The following is a 27,993-nucleotide window of genomic DNA, read 5'->3' as shown; positions in this document are numbered from 1 at the left end:
TATTCTGTATTCTGTAATGGAATACATTTTAAAAGTAACCTTCCCAACACTGATGGTAACATACTACAGTACTGACACAAACAAAGGCAAAATACAACACAGGTCACTACTTACTTGTCATTTACGCACACATACATTCCTCAGGAATCAGTGCACCCTCTCCGGACCAACACTGCTCATCTGACATTAAACTGCCCACCTTACTAACCGGATGATGTCACTAGAAGGCGGGCTGGCCCAAACTGACAGAAGACTGAATATCAAATGAACTTATATAAACTTATAAACACCAATAAACTATTATATGAACTTTGGGGCCTTTTATACAATCATGGCATTTGATGGTTCACCTGGTCTTGCTCCACAATCGGTGTTCCCCTTATTCTCATGCAAAGCTCTGTAGTGCCTAAGCATGGATGAGGTGTTGTTGTTATATCCCAGCTCCCTGGCACATAGCAAACACTTCACCTTGTACAAAAGTAAAGACAGCTTAACATAAATTGTATTGCACCATCAGTATTATGAAAAGACATCTTCTGTAGAAATTTACATACCTTGTTGGGAGGAATGAGATCCCACACAGGGGAGGACATCCTCCTCTTCTTAGCTGGCTCCATTCTCTCCTGACTTTCTCTCCTCACTCTCCTAAACCTCCAAACTGTCTCCAAATTCTCACTAACTGCAACTCTCCATCAAACACCCACATTTTGAATGAAGTCTGAGGGGTTTATATCGCTGTCATAGCTCGCGGCAAAGTTCGAACCACTTCCTGAACCAGTCACGTGGTACAGCCAGGCAGCGAGGCTTCGGACGTCATCATTTTCAGCTCCTCCCATAAAAGCTCCTCCCTCGTTACGCGCATCGCGGAAACGCCCCCTCCATTACTCGACACAAGCTTTGAAGCCTCGATAGAGAACGTCACATCACTAGTAAACATTTCCATAATGTCCTTAGGGATTATTAAAGTACTGCATTCTGATTCTGAAAATATTATGAAGAGAACTTTGTCTCAAAGGGGTTGTAAACGTGGTCCTCGGAGGTTACACGCAAATCATTGGACACATTTGTAAACCTTAATTTATGCTAGTGTATCATATCCAGTAGCGGTTTTTGATACGGGCGACACGGGCGGTTGCCCGGGGCGGCATCGTGGTGGGGGGCGGATAAATAAAATTGCTCGTACTCATGCTGCCCCGACCTCAGCCAGCGCGCACTGGGAATGGCATAGGCACCGATCAGTTTTCTATCGCCGATGTGCTGGGAGTAAGGGCGCCCTCCGTTTGCGAGGTGCGCCTGCTGCCTGCGGCGCAGAGAGGAGAGGGCGGGGCGGCGGGGGATTCTCTGACTGGCTGGAGCAGCATCTAATAACCAACTCGCAAAATAAAACAAAATAAAAGCAAAACAACAAACACGAAAACACCAGACATCATGATACAGACTTATAATTTGCACCGATGTTTTTTCGAAACGTGAAAAGTGAGCGCGAGAGCTCTTGGTGCGCCTGCTCGCTGCTGAAGTCAAAGTAAAAGTTTATTGTCATCTCCGCTACATACAGTCCAGTATATAGAGAGACGAGACGACGAGGCTCCAGTTACAGCAGTGCATGTAAACAAACAATAAATAGATAGATAATAAAAAGAGTAAGAAAATAAATATACACGTTAGGACTAGGGGTAAAGGGATCAATAACAATTTTTGCTAGTGATAAGAACCAAAACAAATTACGTTGTTTCTGATTTTAGTGCAATGGGGTTATGTCAAGAGAATTTGTTTCCCCTTGTCACGAGCACGCACTGGGCTTCCAAAATCACGAACAAACAGTATCCCACATCCTTGATATTTAGTTTACAAATACTTCTTACAATGACTAACTACTCCTGAAATGTTGGAGATCTTAGCTCTTTATACAGTAAAGTTAAAGGGAGATAATAACAGGATGATCCTGCCACAATTTGTTCTGCCTGTTCAAATCCCGGAAAAACTATTTTCTGTTGTAACCCACAAACTGAACTGTAATGTAAAGACACTCATCTTTCACTTTTCCAGTAACCTAAAACACCAGTACTTCCGCGTCTAGTTGTTGGAATCGATGCGCAGTCAACTGTATCTGCTCTGTCTACACTGTTCGCATGGGAAACAAATTCGGTACCTAACTGGCACGACACCGACCTACAGAAAGGCTACAGCCCAATGACTGTAGAAGATGGTACACACCCCAGTTCCGCATATATACCATACGTCACTCTACCTCGACTTCCTCGCCAGAGTCGAGCTTTAAGCGTTGTCAGAAAAATGAGAATGTCCTCGTCACTCTGCTCGACTTTGCTGCTGATCGGCATCTTCCCGCTTGTTTCTGGAGGTAAGATTTAACCGTTAGAAACTAAACTGTGTTTCCCTCTGAGTTAAAACGCAAAAAAAGTATGAGTTATGTGGTTAAAAAATCGGCAGTCTGCAGTTTTACGAAAGGAAAAAAATAATTTCGTAAGAATCATTTCCATCTCGATGACCGCGTGCATTAACGAGCTAAATAGTTCCTCCTTGACTGCAAATTTTCACAGAGACAAAAAAAATGTTAACGCTTGTATCCGTATGTTTAATTTGGGTGGCCTGTACTACAAACCACGCTTTAGGCTTATTTGGGTAACTTATGGTTTAACCGCAGTTTGACTGGCCTTTTCTTGTTTTGTTTTGTTTTGTTTTTTGTTTTGTTTTGTTTTTTGTAACCGTATAAACAAAGAAAGGTGGTGGATTGGTCATGATCGACTCTGGGCTGGACCAATTAGAGGAGGTCCTCCTCATTGCTTCGCCAACGGCTCTGACGGCTCTTATCACAGACAAACAGAAGAAAATGGTATTGAGGGAAAAAGGAACGCGATTTGTATCGCATTAAAGCTAGAATGAAAAAAAGACACAAAGCTGGAGTTATTCTGTGTCTTTACGCTATGCTACGAAACTGATCAATTAATTTCTAGTATCAGCTGATGTTTGCTAGAGCCACAGCTGTTAAGCTGCTGGTCATGATATCAGTTTGGATATGTGGTGAGAGGGAAACATGAAGATGAAACCAGGAGACGTCCTTACTGAATCATCAGAGCTGAACAGGTGATGGAGAAACAGGTTTACCTTTTAGGTGACATGAATGAGTTGAAGGGAAGTTATGAACTGTTTCTGAGAGACAGATAACACCAGGATCCTTTTTTTATGTAGCTGACAGCTGGTAACTGTGCAGGGGCGGGTCTAGCAAAGTTTGAAAAGGGACCTTGAAAGTGCTTGAATTTGACCTGAAAAAGGTGTATGAACCCTGCTCTCTGCTCTGTGTTGTTTCCTCTTTCAGATCAGAAAAGTGTCACAGCTGTGTCTGGACAGGACGTCATTCTGCCATGTCAGGTTCCAAACAACCACCACTCCATCATCATTGTAGAGTGGAGCAGAGCTGACCTTGAGACAGATTATGTCCTTGTGTACCGGGATGAGAATTTTATTCCAGAAGACCAGCATGAGTCTTTTAAGAACCGAGTGGATCTGCAGGACAGACAGATGAAGGATGGAGACGTGGGTTTGATTCTGAAGAATGTGACGACTGCTGATAATGGAAGCTATAAATGTTATGTTGTCTGGAAAGAGAATGACAACGTGAGGCACAGTAGTATCATCTTCCTGAGTGTTGCTCCTCCAGGTGAGTTGGCAGAGTTCAGTGTGTCTATAATCACAGGTCTATACTATAAAGAGACTTCTTCCAGGTAGCTTCATTCTTAACCCTGGGTTTTCTGTAATATGAAGGTCGTTCTTACCAGGGTAACTTGCGTTCCAGATTATAGATTGACAGCTATAAAATTGCTGCTTACTGACCAATCAGTTCTCTGGAAAATACCATCAGCATTACTGGAAGGTTCTTTGGTTCATTTAGAACTATCCAGAGACGTAGATCTGAAGTGCTGTTGAATGTCATTAAGCATTGTGAACTCTATCCCTTGACTTCTCTCTGGTGACTGCAACCGGTTTTCTATAAACATTAACATATGATCCTCAAACAGTACATGTATTTGTATTTACTGACTTAATATCAAATTTGCACATCAACTAAGTCCTACATTTGAATTTTGTTTTATATTTGTTCTTTGCTTGCTCTCAGACTAATGAACACTCCGTTTATTGAAATATTTTAATCCATCAGACTCCTCCATGTCCTAATAACAGAGTTGTGATATCACACATTTGGCATTGAGGCAACTGTTGTTGTGATTTGGTGCTATACAAAGAAAATTGACATTAATTGAACTTTATTACCTTCAACTTGATTAATATGTCCAGGCTTACTAACCAAAACATTAAAAGTGCACATGCATTCATACAGCACTTTTAACACGGCTGCTTTTTCTGTAGAAGCTGTATTAATTTAAAAAAGTCCAGATGCTTTTCTTTCTAAGCTCCTTAGACTACGACGACCTGGATGACTGAGAACCTTCACAGACAGTAGCTGTATTGCTTTGTCTGCATTACATTGTTAACGTCCTCATATTTTTCTAATCTACTCTTATCTTCCTTTATAAAATCAGCTGTCTTGTTGCCAGTACACCGATCCGTGTTTCCAATTAGTCAGCTGCCATTGCTACCCCTATTGTGCAAACATGCAGAGGAAGCCCGGGTTAACTGAGTGTGCTGATAACCAGCTTGATGTGAATAATGTTAGGATATGTGAATCCAGATAACTGGAATATGACAGGGGTATGTTGAACTCACTTCATAGTACAGAACCCAGAGGTGAAGCTGCTTGATTTGTAGAAAGCAGCTGGTCTGAGTGATGTGATCAGAGTGCAGTAGATAATGTCTGACAGCAGTTTGAAGAGGAAATGGATTCTGTTCTGTTCTTCACTCATCACCTACCTGACAGCTGACACCTCACACCTGTTTCTCACCTGCAGGTCAGACAGGAGGAGACACGGAGGATGGAGGGAAGGAGGATGGAGGGAAGAAGGCTACACAGAGGAAAAATGGATCTGTTGGGCTGAAAGTTTGTCTGACAGTTTTTAGTATGCTTCTTCTTGTTGCTGTTGGTTTTGCAGTCTAGAGAACAACAGACACTTCCTGCTGAACAGCAGCTTGTTTGAAATGTCCCAAAGATTTTAAAGGATTGACTCCGAGTCTCCTGTTTAGGTTCCAACTTTGGTGTTGTCATTGAAAATTTGAAAGTGAATATAATCTCACGATACACAGAAATGAGCAATGCTGAAGATTCAGCAGGTAGATGCCAAATTTGTAGATTTTGATTTGATTTTAAATTTGTATGTGATTTGTATGAGATGTTTGTCCACCAGGGAGTACCCTGAGTGAGTGAGTACCCTGCATCCATGTTGGCAACATGGTTGGAGCACCACAAATGCAATTATCTCATATGAATGGAGTTGGAGCGTACACAAACTGTGGGCCATAAAAAAAGTGAACCAACCTCCTTTGGTGAAATAATGTTTAAATTACTAACTAGTCGTTAGAAATTAAATTCTGCCCTTTAGATACCATATTTCCTTTTGCTAACATATGATCAGTTTGTAATTCCCTCCCTTGGAATGTATAAAAGTTCTTCTGTTTCTGAGCGTTCATGATTTAGACCTGTGATGTTTTGATGTGTGTTTGCTCTTCTGCTTGCATGCAGTAATAAAATAGCTTGACCACAGCTGACCGTGTTGCAGACCCTTTTTAAATTTTTTTTTTTTTTATTTAAAAGATTTGTTAAATCATTAAATCCTAGCTATGTTCTCCCCACTAAAAAGGTCATAAAAGCAGTGAAAATTTAGTTTTTACAGAATAAAATGTGAACAGGCAGGACTGAGGCCTCAGTGTGTAGCTGTCCATACCTCAACGTTACAAAAGCACAACCACTGTCCACACCCCAACCACACCTCACCTCACAGTAAATGATCATTTCCATTTTAAGCATTTCCAAATGATCATTTTCCATACTGCCAGTATAAATATACACAGTATACTGCCATCACTACAATATACATGTTTTACACACTTCTTTTGTTGTTGACATTTACAGGCTGTGTGCAAAAGGCCACACTCTTCAAATTCATGCCAACTAATATTTTTACGTCCAGTAGGTGTCCTACTAGAGCAAATGAAGCTTCAAGAAGCTTTGCGCTGGGGTGAACCAATTGGATGAAAAGCTTCAGTGCTTCATGAAGCTTCATCTGCCCATCACTACTTTTGACAGTTCACTTTTCGGCCACTCCCTTCTGCCGTATTTTGCAGTAAAATTATCCACACCCACCGCCGCGCTATGGATTGTGGGATATATGGGACCACAAAGCGTGTACCGGACCACGCTTGATATTTGGGGAAATTGACGGCGCATTTGGAGTATGCATTTAAAGTACACTTCGAATTGGGACAGCCGTTGTCACGTGGCGGTGACGTAATCACACTCAAAATGCGTACTTCAAGCATGCGGTCTCTGAATTGGGACACACCCGCCACACGCCTTGTAATCAGAAGGTTGCCGGCTTAGCCCCAGCTTGGACAGTCTCGGTCGTTGTGTCCTTGGGCAAGACACTTCACCCGTCTCCTACTGGTGGTGGTCAGAGGGCCCGGTGGTGCCAGTGTCTGGCAGCCTCGCCTCTGTCAATGCGCCCCAGGGCAGCTGTGGCTACAATGTAGCTTGCCATCACAAGTGTGTGAAAAGGTGTGTGAATGGGTGGATGACTGGATGTAAATGGTCTGTATTTATATAGCGCTTTACTAGTCCCTAAGGACCCCAAAGGATGTGTAAAGCGCTTTGGGCTAGCCCCCTGGCAAGTTGCTGTTTGGCTAGTTTGGCTAGTCAGCCTGGGGAGACCAAAAGATACACAACAAGAGGAACATCAACACAGCTAAGGGGAACGAGACACAGACATAACAAAAAATCATACAGATAGAACAGAATACGACACATAAACAAGGGAGCTTGGATGAAACTTTAAACAAAACCTAACTAAGACATACTAATAATACACTTGAACTTAACATTACGAGGAATCAAAAAATACAAAATACACTCAAAATGCAGACCCAGCCCCCTGACATTCACAAAAACCTGAGGCGACTGTGAAAGGCAGCAACAAACAAGAAACCTCCCCTACCACAGACCAAACTCCTTCACTTGAGCGAAATTATTGTTGCCACCTCATGCACCACCTTATGCACCACCTCATGCATGCACTTTCTTTTCAAGACAAGAGACCACTAAGCTGTCTAGTGGCACTGGTTTTAGAGATATGCATAATTCAATTCATTTTTATTTATATACACAATATAGGGGAAGATTAAAAAAAACATGGTGTGGAAGAGAGTAAGAGATAAATAGTAAATGATGATTAAATAAAGAGGTGAATAAACATGACAGAAGGAGAAACACAGCCTAAGTCTGTTGCAGTAACTAAGGAAGAATTCAGAGTCAACTGAACCAACCCTAATCGTGGGTTTTATCAAAAGGGGAAGTTTTAAGCGTATTCTTAAAAGTAGCTAGGGTGTTTGTCTCCCAGATCTAAACTGCATGAATGTACATGAATTTATGAATAAAGAAGTACTGGATTATATTTATATTTTCTCTTAATTGTATTCTTTATAACTTTCCACAAAGAAAAGAAGTCAGTCCCACACCAGTGCCCCACAAATGAACCAATAAGGTCCACTACATGGAAAGGAAATAGTTCTCACCTCTGTGTTTGAACCAATAGAAAGCTGGTGCTCAGAGGAAGAGGGCGGGCTTTACTTGGTGTCAGTGAGAGAAATGAAAAAAAGCTCAAATGAGTGAGAAGGACGATGAAGGAAACATCTGTGCTGTGTCTGCTCTGTAAGTAGAATCTCTGTGTTTGTTTGAATTCTTGTACTTTGACTGTCTGCTCTCCTGATAACTGATGATGGAGGAGAAGACATGAAAAACAAATCAGGCTGAATTCAAGTTCAAAACACCACGAGGACCAACTGCAGGTCTGAACTGACTCTTTATCTTTGCTCAGGAGTCGAGGAAACACAGCAGGCAGTGAAAAGCTGATCAGATTTCATCACAGTAGATGTCTTTGTGAGAGTTTTCATACAATTATGTTATTATATTCAATGCTTTGTAGCCACACAGAGAAGAGCAGCTACCTGAAGGCTGCTGCAGCAAAAGTCGTTCTGGATACTGTAACCCATGTGAAAAAGAAAGCCTCAAATTTAGAAGTACTTGACTCCCTGGTATAAATCTCAAATGTGCAACTTAAAACAGATAATGTGTACACTGGAGAGGAAGTAATGTCTCACTAATTTGGAAGATCATCATTTAGCCTGCAAAAGTAGTTTGCTGCTTTATCAAAAAACAAAAAAAGCCCTCTGTAAAGTTAAAACATCTTACTGTTTATCTTAGTTATATAAAACGTTGGAGAAAATAAGAACAACCCAAAGTTTTATTTCTGTAGTCAGGCTGACAAAAGTCTAAAGTCTCTTGAACCAACCATTTCTTTAATGTTAACTAGTAATGACTTCATGGATTTTTTTTTTTTTTTTAGAAATAGTACTACAGCTACTTTCAACACCATTGATATTTATTTAGACTATTTTTCTCCAAGTAATATTTCTGAGTTCAGTAATTTCAGTAACTACATCCTCCAAACCATCAATGTCTCTTTTAGACCCCCTTCCTACAAGACTGCTCAAGACTACAGTGCCACATAACTTTACTGTGTTATTTAAGAGTAGTGGATAAACTGTTAGGGCGGCACTATCGTCTGACATCAAGTTCTGTTATCTGACACTGATGGCCACAGTTGGTGTGTGGATTGTGTTATGTTTTAATTAAAATGTAGTCTTCTGTATCCATACCCTAGGAGCAAAATGTGTGTGCAGACTGTTCTAACAGTAAAATAATTACTCCAGAAATTTTGGGGTGTGGTGTGAAATGTTGCTAAGAAAGAATGAAAGCAATTAGCTTTTTATAGCATTAGCAATAAAAAATGATAATACAGAGTAGGGCTGGGCGATATGGCCTAAAATTCATATCGCGATATAATTTGAAGCATGTGCGGCAACGATATATATCACGATATATTCTTTTCTTCTGTATAAGGTATTTTCCACACTATAAGGCACACTTAAAATCCTTTAATTTTCTCAAAAATCGAGAGTGTGCCTTATGTATGAATTCTGGTTGTGCTTACTGACCTCGAACCGATTTTAGCATGCAGAAATCTGTTAAAAAATGTTTTGATGGATTGTCAGAGCATTACGGCTGCCGTAGTGAGGAACTTCACGGAGTAATCTGGGTCCAAAACTCCGTCTTCTTCAGGTCCCAAAGTCAAACGAACACTAAGAGTTAAAAATGGTCTAAATTCTTTCATCTTTAATTAAATCATCAGCGTTGCTGCTTTATTGGGTGTAACAATTAAGTTTTACATCCAAGCATCCATGAAAACAGAATATATTAAATTTAACGGAGTTAGAAGTTAACAGGAAGTTAGCTCGCTAGTTTGCACCTAAACATTTCATACCATGTTCTGACTGAGAGATTTTTAAAACTAATTAAAACGTACAGCTCTGCTACGACTTCCAACATAAATGAAGACAGAAAACTAAACAGCAGTGGCGTTTGCAGGGTTACTAAAGCTGGACTACCTGGTATATAATGTTGTGCTACGTGATTGCTAGCGACACAGCTATGTTAGTACAGTGAAGCTGGAGGATGAACGCCAACTTTTTTTCCACTCGATAAAAGTTAACGTGACGGATTCTGGTGGTCAGGGACAAATGCAATCGCATAGCAGGATGCTATACACGGGCCAAACTTCAGTCAGGAGAACAACTGAGATTATTCATCCACAATACGAGGTTAGTCATTAATATACTGCAACAACATGGGAATAGAGCAGCTGCGAGAGAATTCAACATTAATGAATCAATGTTACGGAAGTGGAGGAAGCGCAGTTTTTGGCTTTCCCCATATTTCAAAAGCGCTTCATCTCTTTGCTATGACTGTCGCCCGCCATAATTTGCAGATGATAATGGTTTTAGCCGCTGCGATGCTTTCGACCAAAACAGGCGGAGCTTGATGACATCATCAACATGCGCTATCGAGATAGAGCGATATGGGTCGTGTCCAAATTCATGGGCTGCATCCTCCTGAGGACCCGGCCTTCGCGGTCTACGTGGGCCGGGTCCTCAGAAGGTCGGGTAGGCCGGAAGTAAACGGCTGGGGAAATTGGACGGTCTAGCCTTCTGATTAGTGTCACCGCTGTCTCGGTGGAGTTTAATAAACTCGGCCGTCTGCTCCTTGCTATCTAAAATATAACAGGACACTGGCGTAAACTCTCGACCGTCTCACACTTCTGTTTAATCAGTTTTCTGTTTGACGTTTATTCAGCTGTGTGAAAACTAGGACTTTAATCTCAGCCAAACCAATTTACTCAGGAACAAATCAAACGGTGAAAAAAGCCCAACAATAACATTTTTAGGTTATCTAAGTGACTTATATATTACGTTTAACCTGAGTAGCGAAAGACTGCGGCGATATGAAAGTGATGTGCCGGGAGTTGTGCCATTCTCGGTGGCTCCAGTGACCCTCGAGCTCTTGGCTTGCTATCGAGCTGGTGGGTAGCAGACGTCTCCGAAAACGTCGAAGCACTTTTGCAAATATGCGATATCTTGATAAACCGAGCAGATATTTGATGTTTACACAGCTACTTTCTCGCCTGAAAATATGTTAAAACTTTATTTTGTGACCCAGAAAGATTAGTATGAGTAATTTTAAAACTTAGTAGCGGCCGCCATTGTTGGAAACTGGAGTTTGGCTGGGCCGCGTTATGTCGCTGTGACGTAATCGGTCTACAAATGCGGCCTCAGGAGGAAGCAGTCCATGAATTTGGACACGACCATAGTCAAAATCTCTATCATTGGCCAAATTTATATTGTTTCTATCGCCCACCCCTAATACAGAGGCCTCATAGAGGCACAGTGGTTAATGCTGTTTGTGTGGAGTTGTTCTTCATCTTCACCTCAAATCAACCTGAGTGTCATTTCTCTTTAGTTCTGATCTCACTGCTGAGCTGCACAACAAACCAAGGTCAGTAACCTTCTTCTGTCACAGTTTAAATGATTAATGCTCACTGATATGACCTGATGGGGTTCATGTTTCACAATGGAGCTCTCATATAAAACTGATGAAATGAATGAATAATTATCAGCATGATTTGATAAAAACAGATCATCAATTCATTGTAACCCTCACAGCTCGTCTGACTGTGAGTCCCAGCAGCTCTCAGTTCTTTAAAGAAGACTTTGTGTCTCTGAGCTGTGAGGAGGACGACAGCTCTGCTGGATGGACTCTGAGGAGAAACACAAGCAAACGACAGAGGACTCAGTGTGGAGATGGGTGGGGAAAACCAACTGGTTTGACAAATTCTTCCTGTAACATCACTGTTTACCCATCTGACAGTGGAGTTTACTGGTGTGAGTCCAGAGAGGGTCCCATCAGTAACATGGTTAACCTGACAGTCACTGGTAAGCTGAGTGTGTGGAGTTAGTGTTGATGAAGCTGTGTGTAAATGGATGAAATGCTGTAGTTTGTCTCTGTGTTGAGGTGGATCAGTGATCCTGCAGAGTCCTGTCCTCCCTGTGATGGAGGGAGATGACGTCACTCTGCTCTGTAAAACAAAGACCACTCCCTCCAACCTCCCAGCTGCTTTCTATAAAGATGGCTCCCTCATCAGGAAGCAGCCTACAGGTCACATGACCATCCAGCATGTTTCCAGGTCTGATGAAGGCCTCTACAAGTGTGACATCAGCGGTCATGGAGAGTCTCCATCCAGCTGGATCACTGTCACAGGTGACACACTCACCTGTCTGTGTTTCTGCAGCTTTCAACATTCACAATGTGACGACAACTTCATGACTGTGTTTGCTTTATTTTAGACAAACTCACCACCACACCTCCACCTACATACACACCTCCATCTACATCACTCTCTCCTCCTGTTCTCTCTGCGTTGACATGTGTTGGATCAGTCTCTGTTGTGGTTCTACTGGTGTTACTGGTTCTGCTGGTGAGACGACATGCCCAAAGGAAACCTAAAGGTGAGTTCTAGATGTTACAGATTTTACATGTGTAATTTTTTTTTGTTGAGATTAAAATCAATCTGCTAGATAGCTTTTTGTAACCTCAGACTTTATGGGAACATAACACAATCACAGAAGCATACTAGTTAGTGTTAAGCAGCATCCAAACACAATGTTGTATTGTCATTCACCAAAGCTTGAGCACAGACTTTCTTTGTGTTCTCTTAGTACTTTTATCTACACAGGAGTTGCATTATCTGTAAGACACTTGCATTAAAAATGGACCAAAACCGCATACAGAGTCCAGAGGTTCAGAGTTGAAGCTGAGCAGACAGTACCAAATTTAATTAATTAATTAATTAATGTAATTTGGCACAGTTGTAGAAGTAGCAATACATCTTTCAAAAATGTTATTTTTATTTTATTATTATACATGCAATTTATGTGTATGGGACACATAACTTAGAGATATGTCTCTCTCCATCAATTTATACAGTAGCTTTATAATAACTGCCAAATTATGTAGCATATATCACTTCTTGGTTGATAGACTTCTTATGTGTTATGGATAACGATTATGGAATAGAGCAATCCTCAGGCAGCAGAAACCCAAGAAATAGGAACAAATGGAGGAACCATCATGAAACGGCAGGCCCCTGCATGGTATGTACCACCGGCAGATAGAGGAGGTAACTGACATCCAGAAATCCAACTTCCAATTGGCTGGACAAAGCTGGACAAAGCTGGACTGAATGTTTAAAGACAGCTGCAGTGATAGACGAAGTAATACCGTTTGACAACAACATCAGGAAGAAGGAACACGAGAAACATGAGATATACCAAGGGCTCAGAGAAAAGCTCAAGAAGATGCGAAGGGTGAAGGTAACAGTGGTAATTGGAGCACTAGGTGCAGTGACTCCCAAGCTGCTGGAGCGAGTGACTCCAGCAGATCCCGGGAACAACATCAGACATCTCTGTCCAGAAGAGTGCAGTCCTAGGAACAGCTAAGATACTGCACAGCTCCCAGGCCTCTGGGATATATATATGTGTGTATATATATATATATATATATATATATATGCAGTATATAAAACTGCACAGAAAATAACTGACCACCCAGCCCATTGTTCCTTCACTGGTGCTAGTTTCAGTCATTATGCAAATGTATGTTTGTAAGGAAACCTGCAGTCAGCTGAGACTAAAGAAGTCACGTGGATGAGTGACAGACGTTTCTCCCACTGAAAACGCTACATCCAGATGAACAGAATTAAATTTTTGGGATTTACTTAACTGTACAGCTTTACATTTATGGGATATCAGTATTTATAATTCCATCTCATCCTCTATGCATGTTGTATTTTTCAGAGAATGATCCAGCTGCAGAAGATGTCAGTTATGGACAAATCATGGTCAAAGAGAAACACAGTGAATTAAAGATGAGAGGTACTGCTGCATTTCTCTATCTCCATAATTGTTTAATTTTATAGCCAAACATTAAGGATTTGGTTTAGTAGCTTTAAAAAAAAACATTGTTCACCATGTGAGTAGCGTGCTGTCATTTCCTAATAATCATGAGGCTGATGGGAATATTATGAGTTTCACCAATTTGTTGTTGTATCAGTGCTGTCAAGTGATCACCACCGAGTGATGAATTGATTAAGATGGTGAGAAAGACTGTCAGGCAGACCTGGAAAACCTAAAGATTAATGAGAAGGAATATCAGGCAGAGGCTGCTGTTCATGGGGTTTTTAAGCATTCCTCACATTCCATGTAAGGAATGCTTTTCCTCTCATCCTGGTGGAGGTTGAGAACATTTGGTCTAAATGGATGACATGGTGGTCACAGCTAGCAGGAGCTGTCGTCACAATGTTGTTGGTGCCTTCTGATGCCCAAATTACATACAGTGATATGAAAGGGAGAGGAAAAGGGTAATTAATTAACCTCTGCCTGTAAAACTCTTTCAGTGTCCACTACCTGAGAATGCTCTGTATTGGCCTAGATATCTTATAAACCTCATATGATTTGATACATAAAATCTTATTTCAGCAAATCAGTGGTAAATAATGTTAGTGCTAATAAAGTGGCAGGTAAATAACATCCAAAATAATCCTGTGGCCATGGGCTGTGGTTTGTGACTCAGCTGTAAGAGATAGAGGTGGGGCAAGATGGCTGAGGGTACAGTCTCATGTGATCATGACCACAGTGCTGGAGTCTTTGAGTCACACTTCTTCCACCAACTCGAAGTTCAGGGTTCAGGGTAACACTTGGACAGATGCAGCCTCACATAGGTTATGTAGTATGGTTTGTGGATCTGGTGTAGTGAGGATTTGGGTTGGATGGCTGAGGGCTCAGTGCCAGCAGGTACAGCAGCACACCTTGCGTGCTGATTATGTTCTCTTCCTTAGATTTGCAGCAGGACTGGAGGAGTAATTGGATTTCACAGGGAGAGATGATACAAGTGGAACAAGCTCCACTGTCTGCAAAGACAAAGCTCCATCCAGACAAATTCTTGGAACTGTGTTGAGTTTTAAATACTGTAAATAAGGCACAGTGTGTAGAAAAGCTCATTGTTATCTGCTGTCATTAAGAACAATCTGCTATAAAAAGTTGTCATCCAGCAGGCCACTGGTGTGAATGTCTATTGTCAGATTTTACGTTAGTGCAGTGGGTCTTGGTTTCCTCCTGGTGTACAACAATGCCCTGCCTCATGTGGTGAGAGTATGCAGGGCATTCCTTGAAGAATTAAGGGACTTATACCATTGACTGACGCTCACCTGACCTAAATCTAACAGAACATCTCTGGGATGTTATGTTTCAGTCCATCTGATGCTTCATGGTTGCATCTCAGATTGTCTAAGTCAGCGGTCTCCAACCTTTTTTGCGCCACGGACCGGTTTATGCCCGACAATATTTTCACGGACCGGCCTTTAAGGTGTCGCGGATAAATACAACAAAATAAAACTAGTACCGGTACCGAAAAAAAGAAGATTTATTCATAACACACGTGAAAAGACCCAGGAAAACCGAGTTAACGATAAAAACGATAACAAAATAACGCTGAAAACCGATAAAAACCCTGAAAACTATACATTTCACACCTGAGCCTCAACTCTCACGGCCCGGTACCAAACGACTCACGGACCAGTACCGGTCCGAGACCCAGGGGTTGGGGACCGCTGGTCTAGGTGGTAAGTGGTGTCCTGAACCAGATCTCCCAGGACAGAATCTGCAGTCTCATTAGGGGCATGCCCTGACATTGTTATGAATGCATTCAAGCACATGAGGGCCATACAAACTGAGTTTCAGTATAGAGGTCCAGCATATTTTTTTTTTTTTAGTTTTTAAGTAATTTGATTTAAATAACTTGAGTTAATTAGTGATTGACAACAACTTGATTTCAAGCACTTGTCATCTACCCCTGTTGATTGTCTGGGTGGTGACTTTCCCTTTTTAACAAAAAGATCACGCTTCTCACCTCCTCCAACTCCAGGGCACTGGAGAACAGAGTCTATCTGTTTGTTGAACTTGGAATTCCAGAGGAACAATGTGTTTTTGATTGCCAAACAGTGAATAAATTCTGTATCCTATTCAAGCACTTGTACTTTCAATTAAGAGGCATTTTTAAATGGATTTTAAAGGTCTTTTAATTATTTATTATTATTTTTTATTTTGTTCTGAGTGTTTGTGGAAGCAAGATGGAGTGTAAATCATGGTACATATTCATAATGAATTTGACAGATCAACAGTGGGACTCGTGTGTTTCAGGAGGGCATAAAGAGACTGAACACACCGATGAGTCACTACTGACTTTTTTAAAATTCTGTTTAAAAACCACACAAGCTGCTTCCTCTTGCTGATTCCAGATCAGGCAGTAACAGCGTTCATCTTGTCAGAACAAGTTTGCTTTTTGCTCTGTGGTGAAATATGTCAGCCTGAAAGAAGACAGCAGCTTTGTGGTCGTCTGCCCTCCTTTTTATGCAAACATCCCCCCAAGGTTCTGTGTGGTTACTGTGTTTCACAGAAGAGCTGCTAAGAAGGGGGGAAGAAACTATGCAGCTATAAAAAGATTTTTACTTAATCTCTTCATGAAGAACAGCACAAATATTTTGCCATAGCTGCAGTATAGAAAATAACAGTAATGTTATGTGTGTAAATTCTTAATTTCTGCATTTTACTCTGCAGAGAGCGATTCAACTACAATCTACTCAGAAGTGAGAACAGGCGACTTCTGCTATGGACCAAAAACCACCAGATCAAGGAGTCCCAAAGGTACAGCTGCTCTTTAACTTTGTACAGAGCTGAGCAAACCACATCTTCACTGAGGCTCAGTAAGTCTAATCTCTGTCAAAAACAATACTGTAATGTTGTTTGAACTGTGTTTGTGTTCAGAGTTTAAACCAGAGACAGACGCCATCTACTCTTTACTGAAGTAGTCCACCAGTCCAACCACTCATGTCAACCTTCTGGTCTCTAACTGGTCCCCCCAGCACCTCAGACCAGAGGACATATGGAGCAGCAGTGCAGTAGCTTCTCTGAGTAACTACATGTCATACTTTTGTTTTCTCATAACGAATGACTATAAGGAATCATGTTTCATCGTTTTTGGCAAAATAATGTGGCTTAAATATCACATCCTATTTATAACTGGTGCTTTAACTGTGTTTGTTACAAAATCAGCAATGATAAATAATATAAATATGTTCATGTGATATCTTTGATGACTTTACTGTTATTTATATTGTATTCATGTTTGTCGTCTCCTGTAGCAGCGATGTAATTTCTCTGAAGGACTAATAAATGTTTGTATCACTGTGTTTTTCTCTCAAGGGTTCAAAAAGACATTAAATGGAAAACTTGACTTGTTGGTTGTGGCTAACTGATACACATCTCTCTTCAGTACAGAAAAAACTGAATAACCGCAGACTCAAAATAGTGATGAGTGGCTGAAAACTGCACAGAAAAAACCCTTCAGTACAGGATGTGCACGTTTGAGACCAAAGCAGCCCTGCTTTTAAAATTTCGCTTAAAACGTTCCTTTTTGCTAAAGCATATTGTTACGGCTGTTTAATTTACATATTTATTTTGATATCACCCAGAAATCAGACAGCACCAGCTCACGTGTTAAAAAGCAAAAAAGATGTTCATGTTTGTTATTCTTTCTAAACAAAAACACTGAAAAAGTCTCTCATGGCAGCTTCTCAGCACAGACATGAAGCGTCCAATTCACTAAACCTCATGAACCTGTGACTCACACTGGTCATGTTTCCTGATCCAGCTCAGAGCTCCTCCTGTTAAATCTCTCAGTGCACTTTAAATGTGATTTGAAACCATTTTAAAGTCTGCTTCCATCCATCGTTAGCCTGCGCAGCTGTAAACAGGATGTGAAGCCACAAATGGGTCTGAGCTAATGTTTAAACAATATTCAAAAACAGTTTGTCTTCAGACTGCAGAGTAACAGAACAAGTGCTGAGTGGGTTTGATTAGCTTTGTCTCACGTTGAGGCAGCACGCTGTCCTAAATTTAACAGCAGGAAATAAAAGAGATGAGCTCTGCAAACACATGAGAAGTAGACCTGAACTAAACTTGTCACCACAGATGTTTAGTATGACAGGACACTACAAAAGCCATCTAGGTCTTTAAGATGGGGCTCCTGTCACATGAGTTCACTGCTGGTAACATTAAACTGGGGCCTCTGGAAACACTTACCTTCACAAACAGCCACCACACAACTCAGGACTTGAATGTGAGGCTGAAACAGACGTGGGTCATCCCAAAAAAATTAACAATCACATTTTATATGATTTATAAAGCTGCTGCTGTTTTCTTCCTGTAGAAAAGGACTTCTTTCTTCCCACTGGCACTAACTGCTGCTCACAGGGGATTGTCTGATGGTTGTGGTTTTCCTTTGGTTTATCTACAGATTTGCATTCAGTTATTTTCTATGAAGCTGTAGGCACTGAGGGACACATTTAGTGGGGGGGTTGAAAACATTTTGAGTATCAGATGCTCTGTTTTTCACATTCTAATGAATCTTTGTGGGTTGAGCTAATAAGTTATAACTATTAAACATAGAAGTGATGAGTGAGCAGCTCCCTTGCTTGAATTGGAAGTTTGGATTGGTTGTAGATCACCTGACTGAGGATGTGACCCATGCACCAAGAGCCGGAGTCCCTGCTGCAGCAGCCTGGTTTTGAATCCTGCCTGGGCTCTTTCCTGCAGATTGTTCCCTCTACTTTACTGTCCTAGCCAATAAAGATAAAAACAAAAACTTGGATGCCACAGACAAACTGCTCACCCATCAAAACTTCATCTCTCTAGCCTTGCTCTCTGTAGAGTCTTTGGCAGCATTGCTCAGATCCAAAGTCCCGGTGGTGAACGCCCCTTTTTTCCTTTAGCTCACTAAACATTTAAAATGTTGCTGCCATGACAAACTACTTGATAATAAACTGTCTGAAAAACAAACTGTTGTCCCGTTAATGTCGACAGGTTCCCATACATTTTGCACAAATGACAGGAAGCAAGGTCAGGAAGTACAAGTGTTTTTTTTAATAAGCCCTTTATAATCAGCAGCAATAATTTACTCTGGAGAAAATATTTGCAGCTTTAATTTAATTTATAAGCAAAATGTATGGTGCATAACTAAATGTAGGCTTTTGGTTTACAAGTTAAACTCATGACGGAGCTCTTATAAGCCACTGAGCTTTAAGCCAGGCTGCTTCTAACTTCTCCTTTCTGCCGCAGCTTCCTCATAGAAGTTCTGCTTTCGGCTATGATATTTCATAATCGAGTATATCTTTAGTAGTATTGTGCAATACTAGAAAACTTGAAACTACCCCGATACCAAGTAAATACAGGACAAGTATGACCAATAAAAGTACAGATACTGATATGTTAATTTTATGAAGGCAGATTATGTCAGTGAGAGCAGTGTGTCATGGTCCTGGGTCGTTGGGTTTATGAAGTGATTTATATTTCCTGTTTTATTGTGATAGTCTTGTGCACTTTGTGTTCCTCGATCTTGTTGTTTCTTGATTTGTTCCAAACTGTTTCCAAACTGAGTATTTATTATTTAAGCTATTTACACCTGACTTTCAGTATTGTTGTGGATTAAAGGAATAAAGTTTAAGTTTGTTTAAGTTAACTTCTTTTCGCTGCAGTGCTGGGTTTGGGTTCACCTTTTGCCCAACACGCAACGAATCCTGATGCTGTTTGAATTCTTGACTGTCTGCTCTCCTGATAACTGATGATGGAGGAGAAAACATGAAGACATGAAAAACAAATCAGGCTGAATTCAAGTTCAAAACACCACGAGGACCAACTGCAGGTCTGAACTGACTCTTTATCTTTGCTCAGGAGTCGAGGAAACACAGCAGGCAGTGAAAAGATCAAATCATTCATTATATCAACACAGCTGCACAGTGGACACATCATCAATGAACAAATTTATTTATAAGCACATTAAATGGCCTGTATTTGTATAGCGCTTTACTAGTCCCTAAGGACTCCAAAGCACTTTACACATCCACCCATTCACACACTGTTGATTGTTCAAGCTACATTGTAGCCACAGCCACCCTGACAGAGGCGAGGCTGCCGAACACTGGCACCACCGGGCCCTCTGACCACCACCAGTAGGCAACGGGTGAAGCTTCTTGCCCAAGGACACAACGACCGAGACTGTCCAAGCCAAGCCGGGACTCGAACCAGCAACCTTCCGATTACAAGGCGAACTCCCAACTCTTGAGCCACGATCGCCCTGATCATTAAAAACCAACCCAGGTTGTACACAGCCAATCAAACAAAGGAGAACTAATATTCTCTTTCTCAACATGGCTGCCGAGTGGTTAGATTTGCTCTTAGCTGAACTTTGGTGATCTTTATATTGTGAACCTTTATAAGCACATTTTTCTCACCTTTTTCTCTTGTAATGTCTCAAACTGAGATTGATATGGAAGTAGATTCATATTTAGCTTCATGAAGATTATTGCTGACTTCAATAAGATGGATTATGATTACGGAGCATGTGGGGGATGATCAGCAGTGTATAAATGTGGATTGCTGCAACATTAAAACATTATAGTTTAATTATCACAGTCACATGTGTTTACCATAAACATGTGTGTTTAACTCTGTACTCACTGATTGTTGTTCCCTGTGAGCTGGACTGTGTGTTTGTGGTCTGTGGTTAACTGAAGCTAACAGCTCTGCAGTCGTCCAGCATCCTGTTTCTAAAAGAAAGAAAACACTTCAGCTGCAGCTGTTTCAACACAGAGCTGTTCAGTTTAAACACAGGAAGCAACACGGAGACATCATCTGGAAACTGCACACAAACTATCAGTTCATTCAAAGTTAATGATGAATTACATCAAGAACTTATATTTTTCACTATTTTATTTTATAAATTCACCCTTTAGACTCTGCATATTCATTTCGCACCAACATTTACATTTTTTTCTCAAACCATATTCTGAATCTGCTGGAAGGTGGTTTGTCTAATAATAGTGTTCATGCAGTGAGAACATGGTTGACTTCTGGTCTGTGGTGAAGTGTCGAACAGATGATGGCAACTTTGTGGTCGTCCACCTTGTTTTTCACAGAAACACTCACAAGTTCTTTGTGGTCTCTTTGTGTTTCACAACAGAGATGTGAAGGTAAGAAAACTGTGAGAAGCTGCTGCTTTATTAAAATAATCTCTTCATGAAGCTGCATTAAAAATACAGCTGAAGACGTCAGTTATGAACAAACGAGGAGGCCCAGGTACAGCTGCTGAAGATATATTTATGGAGTTTTTCTTTTCACTGAAATAGACTCAAACTCAAGAATCACACGGGTCCTTGAGCCCATGCAAAGTAAAAAACATTAAAATGTATGATTTTCTTTTCCTGATTCTGCATCATTAGTGAATCCAGATGTGCTTGTCTACTCCATCCAGGTGGAGCACTTATCTTGGCCTAATCAGAATACTGCTGCCACCAGTTTCAGTCAAACAAGTTACTTTTGTCATATTTTTAATTAGTTTATAGAAGACATATTTACATGCGTATATAATGTAAATTTGTTCATATTAGTAATATAACATATAAGTTATGGCACTGCCAATATGCAGTGTATATAATATCCTCCACTGGGTTCAAGAATATAAATATGGAGCTTACCCAAAGTAGGGTTTGATAAATGTGTCTTGTCCCCTGAACTCTCACTGCGGTTGCTGTCCATGGTTCTGATCTCCAACTACCTCACTGAACGACCACAGTACGTCAGGCTGACCGTGGTCAGCAGCACCACAGGGAACTGTGTTGTCCCCTCTTCTCTTCACCCTGTACACCTCTGACTTCTGCTGTAACTCTGAATCGTGTCATATTCAGAAGTTTGCGGGTGACATAGCCATCATGGGGTGTATCTGGGATAATCCGGAAGAGGACTACAGGAGTCTTGTAAGGAACTTGGTTACATGGAGTCACACAAACCACCTACAACTCAACACCTCAAAGACCAAGAAACTGGTTGTGGACTTTAGGAGGTCTAAACCAGGTCCACTGCCAATTCAAACAGAGGGAGAGGAGGTGGCGGTGGTCAACACGTACAAGTACCTCAGGCTGTGGGTGACAACAAACTGGACATACAACATGTAGCACCTGAATAAAAAAGGCCAAAGCAGACTGTATTTCCTCAGGAGACTGAAGTCTATATATTTATGTTTATATTCATATTGTCTTGATTTGTATTCTTACTTCTTTACTATGCAAATGTCTGTCTGTGTTTTGCTACTGGAAACTGAATTTCACAGAGTCTAAACTGTAGTGACATAAAACTACTGTAACAAACGATGCTGAAGAGAATAAAGAAGGAATGGAGATGAAGCTTGACATGTAAATAGTTTTTGTTTTTGTACTGAAACACTGTTAGCCAGCCCACTGAAGGACTGATTCCACTTGTAGAGCACATAGTGGTTGTCTTAACTGCCCCTAAGCAAAGTCTCAGTGCATCCAGCTTCTTTAAGGAAGTTTTAGTCGCTGATCCATATACCACACACCCAGTCAGGTTTCAGTCATTATGCAAATGTCCTGTTTATAAGATTTGGGGAAACCTGCAGTCATGAGACTGAAGAAGTCACTTGGATGAGTGATGAAACGTTTGTCCCAGAAAATGCTACGTCCAGATGAACAGAATCCACTTTTGGAGATTTATTTTCCTGGATGATTGAGAATGCATCAAAGAGGTGGTAGTTGCTGTCTTCTTTGATGTAGAAAAGGCATATGATATGCTTTGGAGAGACGGTCTACTGATTAAGTTACATGAAGCAGGGGTAGGAGGAAGTATGTTTAATTGGGTATTGGATTTTTTATGTGACAGAACAATTCAAGTTAAAATAGGGTCGCATGTTTCTGAGCCGTGTAAAACAGAAAATGGAACTCCTCAGGGAGGTGTAGTTAGCCCAACGGTTTGCTCACTTATGATCAATGATATTTTTAAAGATGTGTCTGATAGTTGTGGTAAATCACTTTTAGCTGACGATGGAGTGTTATGGGTGAGGGGGAAGAATGTTGACCATCTCGTCAAGAAACTTCGTGAGGGGATAGGTAAAGTAGAAAAGTGAATGAAGTAGAATGAAGAAGTAGAATGGGGTTTTAAATTTTCTGTTGAGAAAACTAAAGTAATGCTTTTCACAAATAAGAAAATAGGGGGGAATAAACTGTTATCCTTGTATGGGAAAGCGTTAGACAGGGTGGATTGTTTTGGTTTTTGGGTGTGGTTTTTGATAAGAGATTACTTGGAAAAATCACATAGAGCACGTTGTGGGGAAAGTAAAAAGGTTCTTAATGTGTTGAGGTGTTTAGCAGGACTGACATGGGGTGCTAATTTGATGCACTTAAAAGTATTTATATCACGTTAATTTAATCACGATTAGATTATGGGTGTGTGGTGTATGGATCAGCGGCTAAATCTTCTTTAAAGAAGCTGGATGTAGTCCAAGCTCGAGCACTGAGACTTTGCTTAGGGGCAGTTAACACAACCACTATGTGCTCTACAAGTGGAATCAGGAGAAATGCCACTGTATATTAGAAGGCGACAGCTGATGGTTAATTATTGGATAAATTTAAAAGGTCATGACGAAAACCATCCTGTTAAGAAAGTGTTGTTGTTGGGAAAGGGAAAAGGTTTTTAAAATAGTTTTGGGTGGGTTGGGGATGATAGAGCCAGTGTTGTGGCCTTTACGAGCCATATGGACATTGAAATACATTAAAGTAGATAGATCATTAACAGATACTAAGAAGAGGAAATTGACCACAGATATTTGTCAAAGATTTTATAACAGATTGGAGAGCAAATACAGTAACTTTTTAAAAGGTGTATACAGATGGGTCAAAAGATCCTAAGACTGAAGCAACTAGTGTAGCAGTGGTCATTCCGGAGTTAAGTATCAAGATTGCAAAAAGAACGTCAAATCATTTGGGTATATATGCAGTTGAGTTATATGCCATACTGCTGGCTCTAGAATGGGTGGAAGAAAGCAGCATCTCAAAAGTACTGATATGCAGTGATTCATTGTCGGCGTTATTAAGTATTGAACAAGGAAACACAAATACCCATCAGCAGATTCTGTATGACGTTCTTTTTGCTCATCATAGACTGTCTGTCCAAAATAAACATGTAGTAATAATGTGGACTCCGGCTCATGTGGGTATTGTGGGTAATGAAAGCAGAAAGGTTGGCCAAAGCAGCTGTTAAAAAAGTCGATATAGATGTACAGATATCACTGTCAAAATCTGAAGGGAGACGTGTAGTTTGGACAGAAAGTAAGAACTTCTGGCAAATAGCATGGGATAATGAAACAAAAGGGATACATTTATATAGGGTGCAAAACACAATAGAAGCTAAGAGGAGTAGCGGATTAAAGAGTCAGGGGGAGGTCATTATCAGTCGAATACGAACAGTCCACTGCTTTTTAAATGGCACTCTTTTTAAGATAGGGAAACATCTGACTGGGTTGTGTGATGGGTGCAATGCTATGGAGATGGTTGAGCATGTACTCCTTAGTTGTAGTAAGTATGCAAGTCACAGGAGGGTGATGGGGGTGAAATGAGTGGTGGAAGGGAACTTACGTTTGAACAAGTGGTTGGTAAGTTAAGTCATGGTGAAGGGAAAGGGGTGGTTTTTTGTTTTTTGAGAGATACTGGTCTCATCAAGAGGATCTGAGGACTCAGGAGTGACGGAAGATTAAAAGCCAGGAGATGGCAGTAATGCAACAATTTTGGATGCAAGCTACCGTTAAACTTGAAAGAAGAAGAAGAGGAAGAAGAAGAAATGGCTGCTGGAACAGCTGCGTCACTCTACTGTTTAATGTTTGTCGGTGTCTTCACGTTTGTCTCTGCAGGTGAGATTTAACTTTTAGAAACTAGTGATGTGTAGATGAGGCCTAGTGAAGCGTTTCAGCACATTCCCCAAACTGTATCGACACTGTGTCGACACAGTGTTGCTGTTTTGCTCCATACTGACACCTGCTGGACCTTAAATATCATTGCAGGCAACTTACTTGAGACTCACAACAGACACTGATTCAATGACCAAGTCATACTTGTACACTGTAAGGTATTGTACTGTCCATGGAATCATTTTATATATTTTACATTGCAAATATTGTGAATGACATTAAGTGAAAATTAAAATGAAAGTATTGTGAATGTAATATTACCCGTTTGACTCAGAGTTTATTATAAATTTATAATCAGAAAAATAGGTTTATCCAATGTTTTAGCATTCAGTCTATTGCGGGGTTTGTTTGTTTTTGTTTTGTTTTTTTTTTTTTTTTTGGGGGGGGGGGGGGGGGGGGGGGGGTTTGACACCATTTCCCCGGCTTTGGAAAACTCACAGGCACAGATGAAGCTGAGGAACACAAAAACTGTAGAGCCAGGTGGAAAAGGTTCAGATAAGATGTCTTCCTATTCCCCCAGTACGTTAAAGGATCCTCTGATCTTGGAATGTTTCTCTCCGACACTCTCCACAATACTAAGGGGTTGGCAGTCCTTTATAATAAAATTCAGGACTGCCTGATCCAGAACAATATTCCTAGATGCTTTATTTCAAAATAATAAAACACATATTAATAATAAAAAACCACGATAAAGCTGTTCAGTGTCTATATAGGCCAATCTGTGTTCATTCTCGGTGTGTTTGTCTTATTTTCATGTTTGGCTCTGTAATGTCTAAACGCTGGGGAGGTCCTTTTGTTTGTGTAAGAAAGCTCCGCAGAACAGATGCAACATTTAACCTGCATAAAATGAAATAAATAATTTACACTGCAGGTCACATTGCTGTTTTTCCTGTTCTGATAGATTACACTGAAACAAAGACAAACTATTATATTATATTATTTGCAGTTAAACGATCAAAATGATCCCACACAACAGAAACATTTATTTTTCTTTCGAGCTTCATTTTGTTATGGAGGGATGTGTATTTTTTATTTTGTTTTTATCTTTGCGAGAGTAATTTTGTGGGGTTTTTGGTGGCGACTCATTCTGTTGTTTGATGCGGATGTGGTACCTTTTAAACACATGATACATGCGTCAGTGCGTCAGTGTTGCAGGACCCATCACTATTAGAAACCAAACTGTTATTTCCTCTGCGATGAAGAGGATTAAAAAGTATCGCCCTGTTTTTTTTTTTTGGTTGGTTTTCCGAACACATCTATACCGGTACCCCGGCTCTCTGTGTACTTGCCTTGTACCACTACAGACGTAGTATAACCCCCTTTTTAATCATGTAAAAACTGACACAGTCAACATCATATTTACCAGAAATCAAATGTGAGAGGAAATTACATATGAAAAGAAATAATCTCCACATTTTGTGGCACATTCAGTACAGTCCACTCAGCACATCTCGTATTTTTGTTTTTGCTTAACAGAAGCTTTCTGAAGCCAATCTTTTCTTCAACAGACCCTCATCATCAGCATGAGGAATATGTTTTTTTTATATTATCCAGTAAGTATTATGTTTCTATGTTGTCTAATGTTCTGTGATGAACACAAAAGCAGTGTTTTTGTGTGTGTGTGTGTGTGGCTTCTCAATCTAATCGACTCCGGTAGAAGTGAACAGTTGTACTTTGACCCTTAACCTCTCTGCTCTGTGTTGTTTCCTCGTTCAGACCAGAAAAACATCACAGCTGAGTCTGGACAGGACGTCACTCTGACATGTCGAGCTGCAAACAACAAGATCGTAGCCATAGAGTGGAGCAAAGACCTTTGGAACCTCCTTTATCACCAAATTGGTCAGTTTGATCCAGACAACCAGAATCCAGCTTATAAGAACCGGGTGGATCTGAAGGACAGACAGATGAAGGATGGAGACGTGTCTTTGATTCTGAAGAATGTGACCATTAATGATACTGGAACATACAGATGTTATGTTGCATGGGGAGAACCAAACCAAGAGGCCTGGTTGAAGCTCATCTGCACCATAAACCTGAGTGTTGATCCTCCAGGTGAGTGAGTAGAGTTGAGTGTGTGTGTGATCAGAGGTGAAGCTGCTTCCTGGTTGTTGATGTTTGTTTGTAAAGATGTTGTTGATGAGACTTTGTAGAAAGCAGCTGGTCTGAGTGATGTGATCAGAGTGCAGTAGATAATGTCTGACAGCAGTTTGAAGAGGAAATGGATTCTGTTCTGTTCTTCACTCATCACCTACCTGACAGCTGACACCTCACACCTGTTTCTCACCTGCAGGTCAGACAGGAGGACACACAGAGGATGGAGGGAAATAGAGGACATAATGGACTGTTTGCAAGTCTGTCTGTTTGTTGTTTTGGTGACCTGCAGGAAACATAAAGAACAATCAGATCAGAATTCAAACCAGCCTCTTGTGATTCATCTGTAAGTCAAGTACAAATAAGGCAGAGAGTTAAGTCCTGAATAACAATAGTTACTACAGTGTTATTATTACATCAGTATTAAATGTTTCCTCTATGTAAGTTTTGTTGCTTTAAACATTTATAAAGCTGCTCAGATACTGTTCATTTATTATCTTTAGCTTTTCAATGAACTTCATTTTCTAACTGTTAATAAAGTTAAACTTGTATTAATATCTAATGTTTACTAATTCTGTCTTTTTTTTAATCTGATGTTTTCTGACATGTTGAACCCATTCAGTATGTGAGCATTTTCAGGCTCATTCCCAGTGAGTTTAGGCTCAGGTGAAGAATAAAGATGTCTGACATGATGACCTCAGGCTCAGATCCTTATGTTGTGGCTTCATTAATCGATGACCTTCAACACTCGATGACGTAGAAGTTTGTAGTTTGGCGTGACGCTCAGCACCTTTAAGTCCAGTATTCTTGACTGTGACAGAGTGACACCCACGCTTCACCAGACATTTCCACCATGTGGAGTTCAGCTGATCCGCGCTTAAATGGTTACACATTAAAGATTTGGTATTTTGTGGGAATAACTGATCTCACATTTAAACCTGAAAAAGTATTTAAAATAAGTTCCTGAAATCTGTATTTCAGCAGCTCCCTCTGACTCCACACTTGATTTTGAACACGCACATCCACACAGGTGTGCTGCAGTATTTTCTGTAAATGAAATGACTTCGAACTCTGGGCAGTGTGAGGCGTCACCGTCACTAACAGAATTACTCATGTCATCATTCTTTCACAATATAATAGTAACTGAGCAGGGGCGGTTCTACAGGGGTGGTGTGTGCCACCCTAAAATAATATATTGTCACTCTCATTTTGCATATGACAGAGTTATTTATTAAAATAAGATAGCATTAATACTTTGAACCTAGCTACAGTTAACATTGATTATAAATTATAAAAAAAATAAATTATAAAACTAATTAAATTAAGAGCAAAATATAAATAAATAATAAGTATAAAATAAAACTAAAACGTCAGATCAAGTACAAAACATGTCGAACACTTATGCT

General features: G+C 40.4%; 3 protein-coding genes across 6 annotated transcripts in view; all 3 read left to right on the top strand.

Moving 5' to 3' along the window:
* The window catches only part of LOC146521364 (uncharacterized), a 38,779-nt gene extending 19,592 nt beyond the window's left edge, over positions 1-19,187 (top strand). Inside the window, exons 1-6 of one of the 2 annotated variants that reach the window (XM_085155305.1) lie at positions 9,921-11,071; positions 11,239-11,833; positions 11,920-12,081; positions 13,429-13,506; positions 16,246-16,332; positions 16,453-19,187. In XM_085155305.1, the coding sequence (XP_085011431.1) occupies positions 11,626-11,833; positions 11,920-12,081; positions 13,429-13,506; positions 16,246-16,332; positions 16,453-16,496 (579 nt within the window). In that variant the 5' untranslated portion in view covers positions 9,921-11,071; positions 11,239-11,625 and the 3' untranslated portion in view covers positions 16,497-19,187. Of the gene's footprint in view, positions 1-9,920; positions 11,072-11,238; positions 11,834-11,919; positions 12,082-13,428; positions 13,507-16,245; positions 16,333-16,452 lie in introns of those variants that run through there. The other variant, XM_085155304.1, reaches the window with a different exon arrangement.
* LOC146521365 (butyrophilin subfamily 1 member A1-like) lies at positions 1,637-9,787 on the top strand. 2 transcript variants are annotated; one of them, XM_085155249.1, is made up of 3 exons: positions 1,637-2,359; positions 3,335-3,676; positions 4,923-9,787. In XM_085155249.1, exons 1-3 carry the CDS (start codon positions 2,191-2,193, stop codon positions 5,066-5,068), a joined length of 657 nt encoding a protein of 218 aa, XP_085011375.1. In that variant the 5' UTR covers positions 1,637-2,190; the 3' UTR covers positions 5,069-9,787. The 2 variants fall into 2 exon arrangements, with proteins under 2 accessions (XP_085011375.1, XP_085011377.1); XM_085155251.1 differs by having other exon boundaries at positions 1,638-2,359; positions 4,932-6,482.
* Positions 19,188-22,298: 3,111 nt separating the features above from the next.
* Positions 22,299-27,282, top strand: LOC146521363 (butyrophilin subfamily 2 member A1-like). 2 transcript variants are annotated; one of them, XM_085155316.1, is made up of 4 exons: positions 22,299-24,439; positions 25,973-26,049; positions 26,213-26,548; positions 26,787-27,282. In XM_085155316.1, the coding sequence occupies exons 1-4, from the start codon at positions 24,297-24,299 to the stop codon at positions 26,822-26,824; spliced, it is 594 nt and encodes a 197-aa protein (XP_085011442.1). In that variant the 5' UTR covers positions 22,299-24,296; the 3' UTR covers positions 26,825-27,282. The 2 variants fall into 2 exon arrangements, with proteins under 2 accessions (XP_085011442.1, XP_085011443.1); XM_085155317.1 differs by lacking the exons at positions 22,299-24,439; positions 25,973-26,049 and adding an exon at positions 24,908-25,015.
* Positions 27,283-27,993: the final 711 nt, after the last annotated feature.

This window comes from Neolamprologus multifasciatus, chromosome 3 (genome assembly GCF_963576455.1).
Source record: "Neolamprologus multifasciatus chromosome 3, fNeoMul1.2, whole genome shotgun sequence".
Taxonomy (NCBI): domain Eukaryota; kingdom Metazoa; phylum Chordata; class Actinopteri; order Cichliformes; family Cichlidae; genus Neolamprologus; species Neolamprologus multifasciatus.
The sequence above is the reverse complement of the archived record's forward strand: the minus strand, read 5'-3'. Positions and strand labels throughout refer to the sequence as shown.